This window comes from Pseudonaja textilis, chromosome 4 (assembly GCF_049901715.1).
Source record: "Pseudonaja textilis isolate UNSWEBS1 chromosome 4, rPseTex1.2, whole genome shotgun sequence".
Taxonomy (NCBI): domain Eukaryota; kingdom Metazoa; phylum Chordata; class Lepidosauria; order Squamata; family Elapidae; genus Pseudonaja; species Pseudonaja textilis.
In genome coordinates this window covers 52,168,979-52,186,110 of record NC_141993.1, presented here as the reverse complement: position 1 = coordinate 52,186,110, position 17,132 = coordinate 52,168,979, and the positions used below count along the sequence as shown (strand labels likewise).

General features: G+C 36.6%; 2 protein-coding genes across 6 annotated transcripts in view; both read right to left on the bottom strand.

Annotated features, from left to right (window-relative positions):
- Nucleotides 1-3,021, bottom strand: part of WDR33 (WD repeat domain 33) — a 65,559-nt gene extending 62,538 nt beyond the window's left edge. For 2 of the 5 annotated variants that reach the window (XM_026701288.2, XM_087933001.1), the window contains exon 1: nucleotides 2,899-3,021. The gene's annotated coding sequence lies outside the window, so the exon portion shown is untranslated. Of the gene's footprint in view, nucleotides 1-2,624 lie in introns of all 5 variants that reach the window. The other 3 variants (XM_026701291.2, XM_087933002.1, XM_087933000.1) reach the window with 2 other exon arrangements.
- A 1,533-nt stretch (nucleotides 3,022-4,554) lies between these two features.
- POLR2D (RNA polymerase II subunit D) lies at nucleotides 4,555-8,881 on the bottom strand. The gene is made up of 4 exons (XM_026701295.2): nucleotides 8,727-8,881; nucleotides 7,055-7,235; nucleotides 5,743-5,838; nucleotides 4,555-5,098 (listed from the first exon to the last, which is right to left on the bottom strand). Exons 1-4 carry the CDS (start codon nucleotides 8,797-8,799, stop codon nucleotides 5,020-5,022), a joined length of 429 nt encoding a protein of 142 aa, XP_026557080.1. The 5' UTR covers nucleotides 8,800-8,881; the 3' UTR covers nucleotides 4,555-5,019.
- Nucleotides 8,882-17,132: the final 8,251 nt, after the last annotated feature.

The window sequence follows — 17,132 nt, the reverse complement described above, 5'->3', positions numbered from 1 at the left end:
ATTACACTATTCTTAATTCACTTTTTTGGTGACAATTCTTAAAATACAAATATAAATATTATGCTATTAGATTTAAAGTTAAAAAGCAGTGAATTATTCTTTGTATGTTCTTATCACTTTGCTGGCAGAGATAGTAGAACTGGGGTTCTATTTCACTCAGATATAAAGTATGAAGCCATTTCTATTTCAGAAGTGTTTTACATGCAATTTTAACAATTGTGCTTTTCAAGTTTTACAGCATGGCAGTTAAAAATCTTGGAAACTTTACTGTATGTTAATCCTCCGTATACTTAAATATGCATGCCTTTTCCTAAATGATCGACCTAATGCAAGAATATAGCAATTAAAAATCCCAGCTCTCTCCAAATTACCTACAGAAAAAGTTAACCAAACTAATTTAACTGTAGAAACTTGTTTCCCTATTGATAAAGAATTTATTATTAAAAACAAAGTTAATTCTACATATTGAGTGCAACTTTATTTATAGTTCATATTTCCAAATCACCCATCTCCCTCAAAGAGAGCTCTTTATGGCTTCCAGTATCAGTGGGTTTGCTATTAAACTTCTGTAATTTCTTTTCAGAAGCCATGATTCCAAGCAATAGTTCCAGATATTTTACAGTACTTAAATGTAATTATTTAAGTTCAGATGTCTATGATATGTAAAAGTGATCCACAAAGATTAGAAAAAAATGCCAGAAGACAATTTCTAGATCAAACTGCATTTCCTCTGACTTATAGTTTAGTTGTTTCTAGAAGTATTATGACAGGAAAAAAAGAAAAATAAGTTTTTAAATAGCTGGTATACTGAAAAGTCAACTAGCAAATTCATTATAGATAGAATAAAAGAGATTATCTAGACTTATGGTTTTTAAAAAATACAGCCCTATGAATATGTACCTACTAACCATAGCAGAAAAAATAAATACTTTTAGCCTTTTTTTTCTTCCCACTCCAATCAATTGTAGATGATGAGAATCATCTAGAACCAGATAAGAAACAGTGTGGAGCATTTCAATAGAAAGAGAAAATTGCAAAAATGATCTACTGTTATAAAGAACATCTGCTGGACAAACTGCATTTCATTTTTTTTCCATGAACAGAACAATTTACAAACCTCTTTATCAATATGAACAGTTATTTTTACAATGAAAAATAGAGTCTGAGGCTAATCTATTTAATTTACTACTTTCTCTAAATGTGTAAAAGATGAAATTACTACAACCGACTGACTATTTCGGTATTTAACTAAGTACCCATTGATTTTCTATGTATCCCCCTCCTCCCAATAGCATTGTTTCCACAGAGAAGTCCTAAAGGTGCTTTTTCACAGGATTTTGTTTTTCCTTGGGAGATGTTTCCAATTTAATATAAATCCTTCCATTCTCCACCATTCAGTCAGAACTGAAGAAGCTATCTTGGATGAGAAGCGAAACATCTCCAAAGAAAAACAAATAAAGTCCAGTTGTTTTGAAAAAACAACTTTGAGACAACCATAACTTGGATGACTGAGAATCTCCATAGACATTTCCACGCAGGGAACTACTTATAAAATCCACACAAATTAGTTTGATATTCAAATTTAATATAGGAAAAATAGCTCTTCTGATGAAACTTCATACAAATTCTACCTGGTTAACTTACTTTCACATGTGATATGAGCCAAATTTACAAATATGTGAAATTAAAGCTTCTACTACTTCAAATACAAAATATTTTGAACCATTTTATTTGAAATAACATAAAATCAGGATGTTTGAGAACGAAGCTAATAGCTAATTTACTGTGTAATAAATACTTCATAGATGTGGTTATGTTTTATCTGAAGATTAGTTGTAGAGCCTCAAGATTATAGTAAAATGCAATTACCCCATTTGTTTTCTACCTATAGGCACAAATGATAACTTTTAAAAATACATTGAGAACTCCAATACATAATCACACAATTGAAAAAGAAACATTAAAACTCTATTAAGTCTACTATAAGCAGCTCCTAAGAATATGTAAGCATGAGTATTGGGAAGTTACACAGTTTACAATGAATATATTAATCTTTAGCACAAACTCTAAACTAATATTCAAAATTCCAAATGAACTTGTATTTTCAAAACTAAGATTTATTTGTAATAAAAATACTATGCATATTTATTCAGAAATTTAAGTCTCAATAAGCTCAACAGGACCTTATTCAGATCCATTAATGGAACTTAGGAATGCACTTTCTTAAAGTTATAGCCTCTTGCCCTCTCTACTTAACCTTATCTTACATGTTTTGTATCATATTGTATTTTGAAAGGAAGATGGTAATATCTGTACTTTGTGTAAGGATTTTGGAAATCTAAAAGTAGCTCCCAATGTTACCAATCTCTAATCTTTGTAGCAGCTCTGCAAGTTTATCAGTGTAATACCTCCCAAACTACGTTAAGCTTGCACGTTTTAAAACATTGATTAGAGAACGCACAATGGAGACGAGATGTGAACAGGAAAACTCGGCTCATATTATACACTTATAGCAATTGATCGTGACCGAAGAACCTCCGCTAGAAGTATGCTCCGCCTCTTAAACTTAGGATGTGACTACTCAATCATGTCCTAAGGAAAAGGACAGGATGTTGGCTACTTGCTTGCTTCTCCCAGTTTCCTTCCAGACACTGGATTTCACCTCTCGTTTTGAGTGAAGGCCTTGCGGCTTTAATTGAGCTACACTTCGTAGCTTTAATCTAGCCTCTCCTCTTCCATTCACGACGTCTATTCCGGCTTTCACTCTCAAGCCCCTTCGCCGCCAGTTAACAGCAGCAGTAGCCCTCGCGGCCTAAAAATGGCGGAAACGGCTGGGATCTTCCGACGTACTGGGCGCTTCCAGGCTACTCCCCAATTTTCTTGATGTGAAACACTCACAAAAAACAGCCGCTCACGGAGTTTTATACCGTGGGGCCTCGACGTCCCGAACAATCTTATCCCGGAAGCTGCCGCCTCACGAGCCGTCTCTGCCACAATCCGCCATCTTCCCCAGCAGCGACTGGAGACGGTGCACATGATGAACGTCATCAGGTACACCAACCAAAAGTAGGCGGGCAGAGGAGACTTCAGGATACGCATGCGCCCTTTGATAGAAGCTCATTACGGCATCTTGTTGCGACTTTCATGGAGTGGTGAGATAGCTTCCCGGAAAGGGAAGCGTTAATGGAAACTAAAGAACGGAAAGGGAAACCCCGAACAACATAGGCTTGTAGTTTTAAAAAGTCACAATTCCGGCTGGGTAAGAATATACGTACCGTTGAATGTCAATTACTGGCTAACAAAACTAGTAATTTGTCAAACATAAAACGAGATGCTTATATGGAAGAGAAGTATTTGCGGCAAAATTAATCATTGTATGTTATATTACTACTTCGAAGAATCATCCATTGTGTTTAATGTTACACAAACATTTAATATTGAGTAGGGGCATCATGAGTATCTGTGGCCCAGCGGTTAGAGTGCAGTATTGCAAGCTTCTGCAGCCAGCTGCCTACAATTGGGCAGTTCAAATCCCACCAGGCTCAAGGTTGACTCAGCCTTCCGTCCTTCCGAGGTGGGTAAAATGAGGACCCAAATTGTTGGGGGCAATAGACTGACTGTAAACCGCTGTAAAGCACTATAAAGTGGTATATAAGTCTAAGTGCTATTGCTATTATTAAAATTATATTCATTGCTGCAAGGAGGTTCTGTGTTAAATAGTACCTGTTCTTACTGTAAGAGTTATTTGTGACATTTGAAGAAAGTCATTGAAACAGTTCATTTACAGCCCGCCTTGGGAGGTAGTGTTGTAAGAATGACAAGATGGAGGAATAAATTTTAATAGCTGTTACCAGTCAATTTGTTGTAATGTGTAAGATAACATTTATAATAACTACATTTCTGTTTCAAGCAAAATAATTCCTATGAACTAAGAAGTGATATGAATAGATCATGCACTAAACTTAATCCTTTAATAATATGCACTATTGCTTTCCAATCTTTAGTTAAAGCTAGAAACATTGTTTTTCAAATGCACATGAATTCAAAATATTTATATCAATGCATGTAGCAATGCAAAATATTTATAGCAATGCATGTATATCCACTTACAGCAGTTCATTTAGTGCACGCTCAAAAGTTACAATGGCACTAAAAAGTGACATACTATTTTTCATACTTATGACTGTTGTGGCATCCCCATGGTCACATGATCAAAATTCAGATGCTTGGCAACTGATGCTTCATATTTATGATGGTTGTGGTTCCCGGGGTCATATGATTATCTTTTGGGACTTTCTCATAAGCAGTCAATGGGGAAGCCATATTCACTTAACAACCATGTTACTAACGATTCACTTAACTGTGGCAAGAAAGGTCATAAAGTGGGGCAAAACTCACTTTATAAAAGTCTCAGCAACATAAATTTTGGGGTTAATTATGGTCATAAGTTGAAGACTACCTGTATTTCAACTGCAAAAACATTAGATGTAATTTAATAATCAGTAATCCCCTTTCTGCTTTATAAAAACAATGAAAAGGAACAGTCACAAGACCTTAGTTAAAAATATCTTACTTTAATTTGCAATTATTTTTGAAAGAGAAAGCTGAATCTCAAGAACAAGCACAATAAAACACAGGTTTATCTTGATTCTACTGTACTGCTACAATTCTCAAACAGCAATGTGAATTAAATACGGTAATATTTATCCTACTTTACATATGACATATTCAAATTAGTATTACTGGACCCAAAAACATTATTTGCACTCCTAAAATGAAGTATGTTTAATATTCACTTCCAATAAGGTTAAAGCCTTCCAAAGTTCTGCGATTCATGCCACTCAACTGTTTAAATTCCTCATTTTTGAAAAGTTCATAGAACTGGGAAACATAACTTAGCCAGAATACAAAATACTATATTAATATGTGTTGGCTTTTAAAGGAGTACAAAGAAACAAGAATGAGATCCTCAATTCCCTATCTCACCCCACCCAATTCAGAAGAATCTGGCAATTCATTTTAATATTGAAAGCTTCGTTTGGTCTGTATGTCATCAAGAATTTGCTGCAACTCTTCATCTTCAAACCGACCCTCCAAGCTGAAAGATAAGTATAAGCAGTGTTTTCCTGTTTATTAAAAAAAAATGTTCTGATATATAAACTTTCTAAAAAAGAAATGCAAGGCACCAGTCTCCAGAGGATTGAAAGAAACTAACAATAAAATATGAGGATTCCCCCCCTCAATACTATTTAAAACTAGATTAATTCAATTTAGACCACATATCAGTAGTCAAAAATACCAATTTCTCCCCTCCACCTTGGCATCAGTTTATAATACATATCTGAATCATTAAAAATATGATAAAATTATAAAAATATATTAGTTGAAACTATTTCAAACTAATAAGGAATATATTTAAACAAGGGTGTATTCAGATTTACGGTTTTTCGTTCAATAGAATCAAGCCTATCAGTAATTTTAATTAAAACAACATAAATATAGCTACAAAATTATAATTTAGAAATTTTAAAGGCTGTTATTCTAATTAGGTCAGTATTTTTAATTTCATGATATGTAGTATTTGACACAAAAATTGTCAGTATTTGACTGAAGAATGGATATTTAAGTCTACATTCTGTTTTTTTAACTAGGTGATGAGATTGTGACTGCTTTTCTGGTGTTTGAGGATTCAAATTTACTTGTATCATGACAAGCTTACTCTATTTAATTAAGGCAACTCACCTTGGAATTAAAGCCTTAGCCTCTTCAGCTGTTTCAGGACCCAGATTAGCTAAACATGCTAGTTCAAATTTATGGAGTTTCTTCTGGAGCAATAAGCTGCAAGGAAAAAAAACACAATTTAAAACTGAAAAGATATAGACTTGTACTGTGGTAGAATTTTTTTTACTGTATCTCATACTTTCAGGGCAATTTTACTATCATTCATGCATGTGAATGTAGTCTATAATGCAATTCAAGCACACATCCACAAGTACCCAGCATGTGTGTGTATTTTATATAAAAATATTTGCATCAAAAATAACACTTCTATATTAACATTGGCTTGATATATAACATACCAATTACAGTTACAACATTTTAACTGATTTTTTAAAACGTTCCATCTGTTCTGATTAACTATCCAGAATATTGTCCTCAAGGGGAAGACAATAAAGTTCCAAACTTGTTCTATTATTCTGTCCATTTCTATTTATGACAGTATATATATTTTATTTATAGTATTTGTATTTAATATATTTATAGTTCACCTTTATTTTGTACAACTCGAGGTGGTAAACATATAGCTTCAACTTGTTTCTTCAATACCTAAGACAAAGTTACATTGCTGTCCAAATCTATATTGTCATTTATCACTTTTTATGTAACTTTGGGCTGATTAGGAATAGAGGAACATTCACTGCAACAGAATAATGCTGTACGCTGCTACTGTATTCTCCCACCATCTCTACCCACTGATGCCACCACAGCTGATCTTTGTTGTTGCCTCCCTTCCCCTCCACCAAATGGCCTCAAGTTCTATATCACAGGGGCTGCTGACCATGCTGTGTGGAGCATCTTTGCTTCTTGCCACCAGCAGCTGCCTTGGTGGCTTACCTCACTCCAACAACCTCAGTCTGCCATCAGCTAGGAGGGCTCTTTATGCTCTGTACATGCTGGCCCCAAGGCCAAAATGATATTGGCCTTGACCTATCTCAATATCATCCACTGATATTGAGATCAGCAGGGAAGATTGCAAGTGGTGATTATGTAACTGCAGGGCACTTGGCAACTGGTCATAAGTTGCCAGGCACCCAGATTGAGACCATCTTCCCTTAGTGGTGTGTGTGACAGTCGGAAGTGCATTACAGGCTACAAAGCACTCTGAGGCATTTGTAATTACAAAAAGTTGCTAAGCAACCAACATTACACAAGGACTATATCAAATATTTAAAAAAACAGTTTTGTGGTAAACTCATTTTTCAGTTTAGAAGGACCATATTAGCTCTCTTATTGCCTAATTAAAATATTTTTTTTAAAAAAATACCCAACTTGCCTGCGGACACTTGCAATTGTCTCCCGGTTTTTGAAGCGGCTGAAGCGACCTGTATAATTCAAAGTTTTCATAAACAGTTCAGAAAGTTCTTGCTCATCTTCTACACTCTCATTCTGCTGTTTCCGATGTTCCAAAAGCATGTGCACTTCTGAATTTAAAAGAGTTTCAGCAGTTTCAAATTCTGCATGTTAATATAGGTGCCAGGGACATAGATTAAAAAAGAAATAAATAAAGAAACATTAATATTGGTATTAATCCTTGACTGTACGCAAGGCAAAAACATGGTAGTGTTTCAGGCTGTGAGTGAAAAACATATATCACTTCTTACAATAAACCTTACAATAATCTTCTAGATATAAATGTACAAACCACACTGTAAAATCATTAAGACTTCCATATATCCAGCTATCAATTTCAAAGCTTCATCTTCTATTAGCAATCGCACATTCACATATTAATGTTTATATTACTGCAGATTCAGAAAAAGTTATGATCGCCAGTCACTTTAAACCAGGGGTATCAAACTCATGTCATGGTGGCATCACATGATGTATCAGGATTTTTTCCCCTTTTACTAAACCAGATGTGGGCATGATGCTGGGAGTTTGACAGCCGTACTTTAAACAATATAACTTTTAAACATTACCTTGATATTCACAAGTTTCAGTTCAATTAGATAAGCATATATCCCCACACTATTGTTAGACTTGCTAACATATGCTTAGAATTATAAGCGAAACAGCTGTCAAAAAAGTAATATCTTAAGTTTTACAGACAAAAAGATTAAAAACCCCAATTATTCCCCAAGTATAGGTAATCAACTTATGACCTCAACTGAGCCCAAAATTTGCTATTTTTGTTGTTAAATGAGATATTTGTTAAGTGAATTTTGCCTCATTTTACAACCTTTCTTGCCACAGTTGTTAAGTGAATCACTGCAGTTGATAAGTTGGTAACACTGTTAAGTGACTCTGGATTCCCCATTGATTTTGCTTGTCAAAAGGTTGCAAAAGGTGATCACATGATTTTGATAAATAGTAACAGTCAGTTGTCAAGCATCTGAATTTTGATCACACGATTTTGGGGATGCTACGAAGATTGTAAGTGTGAAAAATGGTCCTAAGTCATTTTTAGTGCAGTTGTAACTTTGTCACTAAATGTAAGTCAAGGACTACTTATGTTATGTAGTCCATCAGAAATTATTTACCAGTTAATTATCTTCTGTATGTATGTCGCAGTAGACTGTAGTAGTGGTAGGTTACTACTTTATAATCATTTATGGAATTATGACAATATAGAAAAGGATCTCAAGCAATCTCCCACCCAGGAAAATCCAGAGATGTTAGCTTTAAATTTGCTATCCCCTGTGCTTCTAGCCCACATTACTAGCATAGAATGAGAACAAGAGCGGGCTTTGAAAGGCACAAGGTCTTTTTATACATCTGATATGGATAACACTAGGTTGCAAGCTATCCCCATCTGATGCCTCCCAGGTCAGATCTTAAATTCGCAGCCGCACAGCCCTTACAATTCTGAGGAACACAAGATGGGGAAAAGACTATTAAATGATCCTCGAGATTGTCTAGTAATACAATCTTGTTCTTCTGTGTCCGTACACGGGAGTTTCCCTTAGGCAACCTTCCTTAGCTTCTCCGGCTGCGTTGCCGCTCACCCTTGGGAAAAACAAGCTGAGATGCATCCTCTTCCACATCTACGGCGCGAACGTCAGTCCCACCTACGGCCATCGTTTCATCTGGCCCCTCGAACACGCGCGGCGGGCCGGAAATACGAAAAACGAGCAAAAGCCTGGGCGACTACCACCGACGCCCCCTGGAGGAGACAGGACAAAACGCTTCCATGACGTTGGCCAAAGAGAGAGGGAGGGAAAAACGGGGCGTAGTGCTGAGAGCAATTCGCTTGTATCGTAAAGCGCGCGCTTGTCCGAAATAAATTAGCTGATGTGCTCCGTGAAATACACGCACCTTTCTCACAAGAGAAGTCAGGATTTGAAAGTTTTAGTTCAGTGACATTTAGTTTTAAATTAATAAAAGACACGTGAGCTCTGCCCTACTTCTTTATTTATCTTATTCTATCAGTAAAGGGAGACTAGAACGTGGGAGAGGATGACAAGAAAAAAGTCAGCACAAAAGAAAAGATTACTAGGCTACTTTAGGGTTATTCGTTGGCTAATTACCAAATCCTTGTAAATCTTTTTTTCAAATTGATATCGTGGCTTTCAGGATGATTTATTCCGAAGTTAATGGATATAGGGTGGTGGTCTAAATGTAATAAATAGATGTTTTGATTTTTTTTGCAGGTTTGATAGTCCCCATCATTATGTAGTTTGCCATGAAAATTATTCACAATAAACTTTTCAGAACACCTTTCCTTTTCCTGTAGGTTAAGGTGACTGAAACCTGCTTTGAAAATTGCTTTTCTTGCCTCCTCCCTTCCTCCTCCCAGGTTGTAAATAATTTTTATTGCATGCAAGTTTAGCTTTCTAGCATCTGCTAGAGGGCTCAGTTCAATGCACGTGATTTGCTTTCCTCGCCAGGAAGCCTCACAATATAATTCCTGCCTGATAATCTCCAATTGAAAGGGGAGGATATAGGGATTTCTGCCTGAGCAAGGGAGTTGGACTAAAAGACCTCCAAGGTCTCTTCCAGCTCTGTGATTCTAATTTTCTGTATCATTCTGTCATCCTTATTTTCAGCCAATAGTGTTGTGTCATCTGCATACTCAAATTACAGTATTTATGGTTCTTCCTCCAATCTTCAGGCCCAAATCAGGCAGTCCCAGGTCTAATTTCTGCATGATCACTTCAGCATTTCGATTGAAAAAAACATGGTGATAAAATGCATAACTGTCTAACTCCATAATTGATCTCAAACTAATTTATGTCACAATAGCGCTCTCACTGTTGCCTCCTGATCACTGTATGTGATCTGGTAAATCTGATCAGGTGGGTTGGGACACTAAAACCACACAAAAAGCCCATAACTGATTGTGTTCTACACAAGCAAAAGCTTTTCTATAATCAATAAAACACATACAGTAGAACCTGTGGTCACGACCATAATTCGTTCCATAACTTTGGTGATTTCTTTGTCTTCTAATGTTTTGTCTTCAGGGGTCATGTTTGATTGTTTGATTGTTTGATTGTATGTGTTTGTGACCAGATTCAAAAAAGCCCAACACCTTTTCAGAACACAAGCCTCTTTATTACATCATCACCCAGCAAGATTCAACCGAGCCTGGGACACAGACAGACTTTCAAGGTTAGCTGGACCCCCGCATAGCCCCCTGGGAGTATGACAACCAATAAGATACATTTCTTGCACAGGAACAGGAAGTTCTAGGGCCATGATGGTGAACCTATGCCACACGTACCAGAAGTGGCACGGAGAGCCATCTCTCTGGGCACGTCAGCTGTTCCCCATTGCTCTTCTGGGTTCCGGTGCGCATGCGCGTTAGAACCCGAAAAACCAATTGACTGGCGCGCATGTGTGTGCCAGGAAGCTAAGCTTCCAGTTCCAGCACTCCCGCATGCACACATCAGAGAGCTGCTGTTCCGGTTTCCGGCACTCCTGTACATGCGAAGACCAGCTGGCTCACATGCACACACACTCCCATTTCAGCACTGAGTGCTGAAAAATTTAGCCACCACTGTTCTAGGGCAAGGCCCAAGAGAGAGTGTAGATAGACAGACAGACAGACAGACAGATAGATATATAGATATAGATATAGATATATAGATATCTCCACTCTATGTATTCAGCTACCCAGAAACACACGTGCTTGGTACTTCTGCTTCACCATTAAACCATCCTTCCAAGCAGTCTCCATGTTTCCAGTATCTTTTTCCCCCCTTGGAACTGAACCCAGATGGACATTTCTTCCAACACTGGGCTTCACTTGGAAAATTGCATTCACCTTTTAATTTCATCTTTATTATCTTTTGCTTTGGCTACCCTACACTGATTAGCTATTTTGATAGTGCCATCAGATATCAGATCTTGTTTGTTCTCTGTGGTTTTTGGCATGACATGTTTTCTAGAAGTTTCCATGATGTTACTGCCCTGGGATAGAAGCTGTTTTTCAGCCTATTTGTCCTTGTTTTTTATTATTCTGTACTGTCTGCCAGATGGTAATAATTCAAAAAAAGGGTTCCCAGAATGAGATGGATCTTTGAGAATGTTTTGAACTTTCTTAAGGCAGCGGGAGCTATAAAGCTCTTCCAAAGAGAGGAGAGGGCAACCAATGATCTTCTGGGCAATGACATTAACCCTCTGGAGTGCTTTCCTATCTGCCAATGTGCAATTGACAAACCATACAGAGGTGCAGTATGTTAAAATGCTCTCTATGGTGCAGCGGTAGAAGGTCACCAGCAGTTTTTCATTCAGTTGTTGTTTTCTGAGAAGTCTCAGGTAGTATAATCTCTGCTGGGCCCTTTTGACCAGTGCTGCAATGTGAGCACCCCAGATCAGGTCCTCTTTTAGGGTAACACTTAGAAACTTAAAACTGGCCACTTGCTCCACTCAGTCTCCATTGATAAGCAAGGGCTGGATGTCTGATCTGTTCCTTCTATAAGCTCCTTGGTCTTATTGGTGTTGAGGACCAAGTTACTGTCTCCACACCACGAAAGCAACCGGTCCACTTCATCTCGGTAGGTAGACTCATTCCCCGCGCCCCCGGAGATAAGTCCCACTACTGTTGTATCATCTGCAAATTTAGCAATAGTATTACTAGCATGAGTTGGATTGCAGTCATGTACATAAATAATATAGAGTAAGGGACTCAACATGCGAACCTGTGGTGTACCAGTGTTAAGAATAAGGGCTGAAGAGGTATGATTACCTAATCTGACCCTCTGTGAGCAGCCAGACAGGAAATCCATAATCCAAAGGCAGATTGAATTAGAAAGGCCAAGGTCCAGAAGTTTAGACACTAGTCTGTGTGGAAGACTTGTGTTAAACGCAGAACTAAAATCCACAAAAAGCATCCTCACATAGCCCTCCCCCCTGTTCTAGATGAGTCAGAGCAGTGTGAAGAGTGATGGCTATAGCGTCCTCTGTAGATCTGTTTTTTTCTGTATGTAAACTGGTGTTTATCAAACGTATGCAGAAGACCAGAAATGATGTGCCGGCAGACCAATTTCTCAAAGCACTTCATAATGATAGGAGTGAGTGCCACTGGTCTGTAATCGTTGAGGTTATTGATAGTGAACTTCTTTGGCAGTGGAACAATGGTGGCAGCCTTCAAACAAGATGGAATAGTGGACTGGGATAAAGACCGATTGAAGACCCTGGTAAAGATTCCAGCCTACTGATCAGCACAGTCTTTAAGCACTCACCTCCTGTTCTTCCACAATGAGGTGGGGGCTACAATTGGCTGGTAGTTGTATTTTATCTGTCTCTGTTGTCTCCACTTCAAATCGAGCAAAGAAATGATTCAGTTCCTCTGCCAATGAAGCATCCCCCTCAGCAGAGATGACATTGGTTGGTTGATGGTTTGTAATTTGTTGAATCCCTTGCCACACCTGCCTCACGTTATTGCTATAAAAATTATCCTCAATCTTCCTCTTACAATCAGTCTTGGCCTTCCGAATACCTTTCTTCAAATTAGCTCTGGCAACACTGTATCTTGCCCCATCACCGGACCTAAAGGCCTTGGTCCTGTCATGCGCCTCGCTGGACTTCCTTGGTCATCCAGGGTTTCTGATTGGGATAGATCCTAATACGTTTATCCACAGTGATAGTATCTGTACAGTGTTTGATATAGCACAGAAGAGTTGCAGTGTGCTCTTCTAGGTCTGGGTGGTAAAAGATGTGCCAATTTGTGCTCTCAAAACAATCCTGAAGTTGTTGGGAAGCATCTTCTGGCCAAGATTTCACTGTCTTTATTATAGGCAGAGCCCGTCTCCTAAGAGGGATTTATGCTGGGGCTAAAAGCATTGACATATGATCTGATTGTCCCAAATGTGGTCCACATTGAATTCTGGGCTGGGTGGGGATACCGGTAGTATATTTTTATAGCTTGAGCTAGTTTAGCCACTAGCAGCTGATGGTCTGAGCTGTAATCAGGGGCAGGAAGTACCTTAATGGATGCAACTGAACCTTTCTAGCGTTGTTGGCATAAAATGAAGTCTATCTGACTTCAATGTTGTCCATTTGGTGCTGTCCATGTGTATAAAAATTGCTTCTGTTGAATAAACCATATGTTCATTACTCTGAAATGATTTTCCTGGCAAAATTGCACTAGGCAATTGTCAGTTTCAATATGTTCACCTACCCCAAACTTGCCTACTATTTTTGCGATTTATCCGTGGCCTACTTTTGCATTGAAATTGCCATAATATGCAAAAGATCCTTTTTGGTGTTTGCATGAGAGCACATTGACGCTCATTGTAAAAGGTTCAATCTCATCAACATTTGAGTCTATAGTTAGAACATAGATTTGTAGTATGGTGATGTTGAGTGGCTTGCTTTGAATTTGGATAGATATTATGCAATCACTGTGTGCTCTGTGATTCTTAACACATTTAGTCACTAGTTTGCTTATGCAGAATGCAATTCCTTTTCATCTGAGATCGTTTCTAGAAAAATAAACCATAAATTCATCTGATTTAAATTGACTACTGTCTGTCCAGTGTAATTCACTGATGCCAGGGATGTCTCTCATCATTTCTTTTCTACAATTTTGAGCTTTCCTAAGGGAGATGCCTCGAACATTTCATATTCTAATTTGATGTAAAATGTTTTATTAGATAAACTAGAAAGGCAAGACAAACTTTACTTATTTGTGACTTATTTTCAAAATAATTTTAATTGATACTGGTATTGCTGGAATAATAATCTCAATTCTTGTTTATAAAAGGGAAAAAACATACAAGGTCTATTAGTCAATATTCTATATGGATCACAAGACAAAATACCACAGCCAAACGAACATGAAGGCTTTATTTTATTTTTTTAACAAAATGTCCAATCTCATTCTTTCTGAGACTTTATCTTGTAAAACACAGTACTGTTAAAGATTCCCACCCATTTCGTGCTGGTTTTGCCATCATCTTAGAGTTCAATTAATTTTTTTTAGAAAGAGAATTTGTATTATTAGATTTCTGTGTGAAAAGTCAAAATGGACAGACTCCAATAAAAAAGGGACAAGATAAAAATGTATCCACTACAATTTATTTTCTACAATACTTCATTAGAGGGTAAAGTTCAATGATTTACACTCAGAAGTTATATAGCTAGGAGGCAACCAAGTGTAATAACAAAGAATTGGTCTAACATCTCTTCACTGAAGGTTTAAAGAGGTTCTTTAAAAGGAACAACTTAAATTAACCAAAGCATTATTCATTTTAGAATTGGGGAAAAGGTACAAAATAGCACTCAGTCAAGAAGACTGCAATGTTAAAATGAGTAGGGAAAAGGGTCATGTGCAAAATTTAAAATGTGGAAGGTTAAAATATGCAATTAAAAATAATATTCAGAAAAGGTAGATGTAACATGTTGACTGTAACATCATTTGAATTGAAATGCCTCTATTGAGATGGCTATTTATTATGAAAAGAAAATCTCTTGAAAAATATTAAAAGCAGTGAACCTCTGATGATTAATGATATCCTCTGCTGTTACTTGGAAGGGATGGGAACTAAAAAAAAAATCCTTAAGAATTCCTAGGCTGCAACAAAGGAGATTCTCAACCACTTAAAATAAATTCTTCTAGACCAAAAGGCACTTGCTTGTAGCTAAGGATGAGCCATTTCCCAATCATACCAGAATACTATTGCTAAATTCGCTGTACAATTACATCACTATTTAACCAGATGGAAAATACAACATTTAGGACTCTTGAAAAGACAGCGCTCTTCTGGCTTTTTTGTTGGTTTCCATATCTTTTCTGTGTTTATTAGTTTTGGGCTCATCACAGTACATCACTACTATGTATATAATATATAGATCCATGATCAACTCATTCTATAGCATTGACATACCATACTGTGACTGAATTCTGTTTGTGATCAATGTAATTATATCCATTTATCTTACTGTTCTGTGTGCTCTGTTGCCTGTTGCTATTTTACTTACTAAAAGAAAATCAGAATCCAACTTTAACAGAGGCATTTCCATTACTATGGATTAGGGAATTAGATGGAAACAGGGGCATGGAATGGGACCAGTTCTCACTCCAAAACTATTTTGACTTATTTCATTATAATAATAAAATTAAACCAAATAAGTTGCCACTCTTAAAAGTCTGTTCTTTAAATATTAAGGCCCCCATCTAACTCCTTAGCTCTCCTACACTCATTAAAACAAAATAGTTAATGCTATACACTGCTGATTACATGTAACAGGGCAAACATTTTCTTAAAAAAAAAATACAATATTGGTACGGCACTATATGCTTGCATGACCAGTCTTACCAAATGTGCTCGGGGTGAAAGTTTAGCACCATTTTTTTCCTTTTTGCTTAAAAAAAATCTTTACAATTGAAATTCTAACATAGAACACTAATAGTAATTTGTGTAGCCCTATAGTTCAATTCTGTCTGAGAGCAGAGATGGATGGCATGACCGGAGCTTAACTTTCCCCTCCCGTTCTACAGTTTCTTTTCTGTTGAGGGCACCGTAAGAGTAGTAACAATTCACTTTAATTTGTAAATAGGCTAATTTACTCTTACAATAGGAAACTGAAAAAGTCCCTTCATATATATTTCAGCATAATCAGAAGGGGAAAAAGTAGTAATCCAAATGAATAATTCCAGTGCAAAATTAAAAGCTGTAACAATATTGGGCATGACTAGTGTGTATTCTTCTTTTACCCCTCCCTTCTACAAGTATTAAATAAACTATATGATTTTTTTTTTCCTGAAATATGTGAAGAGTGTTAGAAAAATAATGCAGTTTGAACGAATCCTAGATTCTCTGAAGTAGGCCTGTTGCAAAGAAGGTAATATACATTTGCCGTTTTCCAGACAGCAGTTAAAGTGTTGACAAATAATGTTTACCTCAATATATAAGCAATTCATGATTACTTATACTTCTTTCTAAGAATGGGGCATCTGCTTGGCCTTAGGGGCTTTGCTTTGAGATTGCATTTACTCTTCTGTTTCACCATGATAAGGTTAATTTGTTCAAAAGTGAGGAAGATTTTTTTTATCCTGTATTCAAATGGAATTTCTAGATACTTTTTTGGTTTCTTTTACAAAAGCAACTTGTTCCATATAGTGCAATATGGTATCATACTGTCATTATCATCATCTGATTGTTCCTCTTTTTCAAGATGATTATCATTTTTTTTCAGAAATCCTGTATTTTATTTCATTTAGAAGATTAATGCTACCATTCTATAAATTAACTTTGGGGATATTGTTCTTATGATAACATTTAATGACTCACACAGGAAAATTGAGATAGTGAATATTTTGAAAAGTTTTTCGTTTACTATTCAGTGTCCTGCATATTCAATTAACAATAGAAAACTTGAAAATCTACAGGATATTAAAACCTGGATCCCGGTTAAATTTTTTTGGTAGGTAAATAACATTGTTTAGGTTCCAATTCTAAATACAACTTAACTGGAAGCAATTAATTTAAAATAATTTGTTTACCTCCAATTACTGTATATTATTTAGGGCTGAAGCATCAGTGCAGCAAGAACACATGCAGATCTGATAACCCACTTCAGCTAACATTTAATGTGTTTTATTACCTACTAGTGTCACACTAGCAAAAAAACTCGCTGCCTGTGAAAAACACAGGTCTCATGGAAAATTTTCAATAACAAAAATCCACACTCTTTTTATTACAATAAGGATAGCTTTGTGGGGAAAAATCTGCTGCAATTCATTTGCAAATCCTACTACCTGAACTTTAAGTAAGACATCCAAAAAACCCCAAAGATTACACTTCTGGAATATAAGGAAACCTAGGCTACTTCCATACACAACCCATAGTGGTTTGCCTTCTTGCATGCAGTATCTTATCTAGTAAGTTACTTTCTTTTTGTGTCAAAAATAAAAGTAGCTAGGTGTATAAATTGAAACCTTCCGGATATGAATAGGCAATGCA

Excerpts from the sequence above, each read along its gene's own strand:
- POLR2D (XM_026701295.2), bottom strand. The coding sequence starts at position 8,799 with ATGGCCGTAGGTGGGACTGACGTTCGCGCCGTAGATGTGGAAGAGGAT. Across the intron at positions 7,236-8,726 it reads TCAGCTTGTTTTTCCCAAGG|AATTTGAAACTGCTGAAACT; the intron begins GTGAGCGGCAAC and ends ATTAACATGCAG. Across the intron at positions 5,099-5,742 it reads GCTAAGGCTTTAATTCCAAG|CTTGGAGGGTCGGTTTGAAG; the intron begins GTGAGTTGCCTT and ends CTTATCTTTCAG.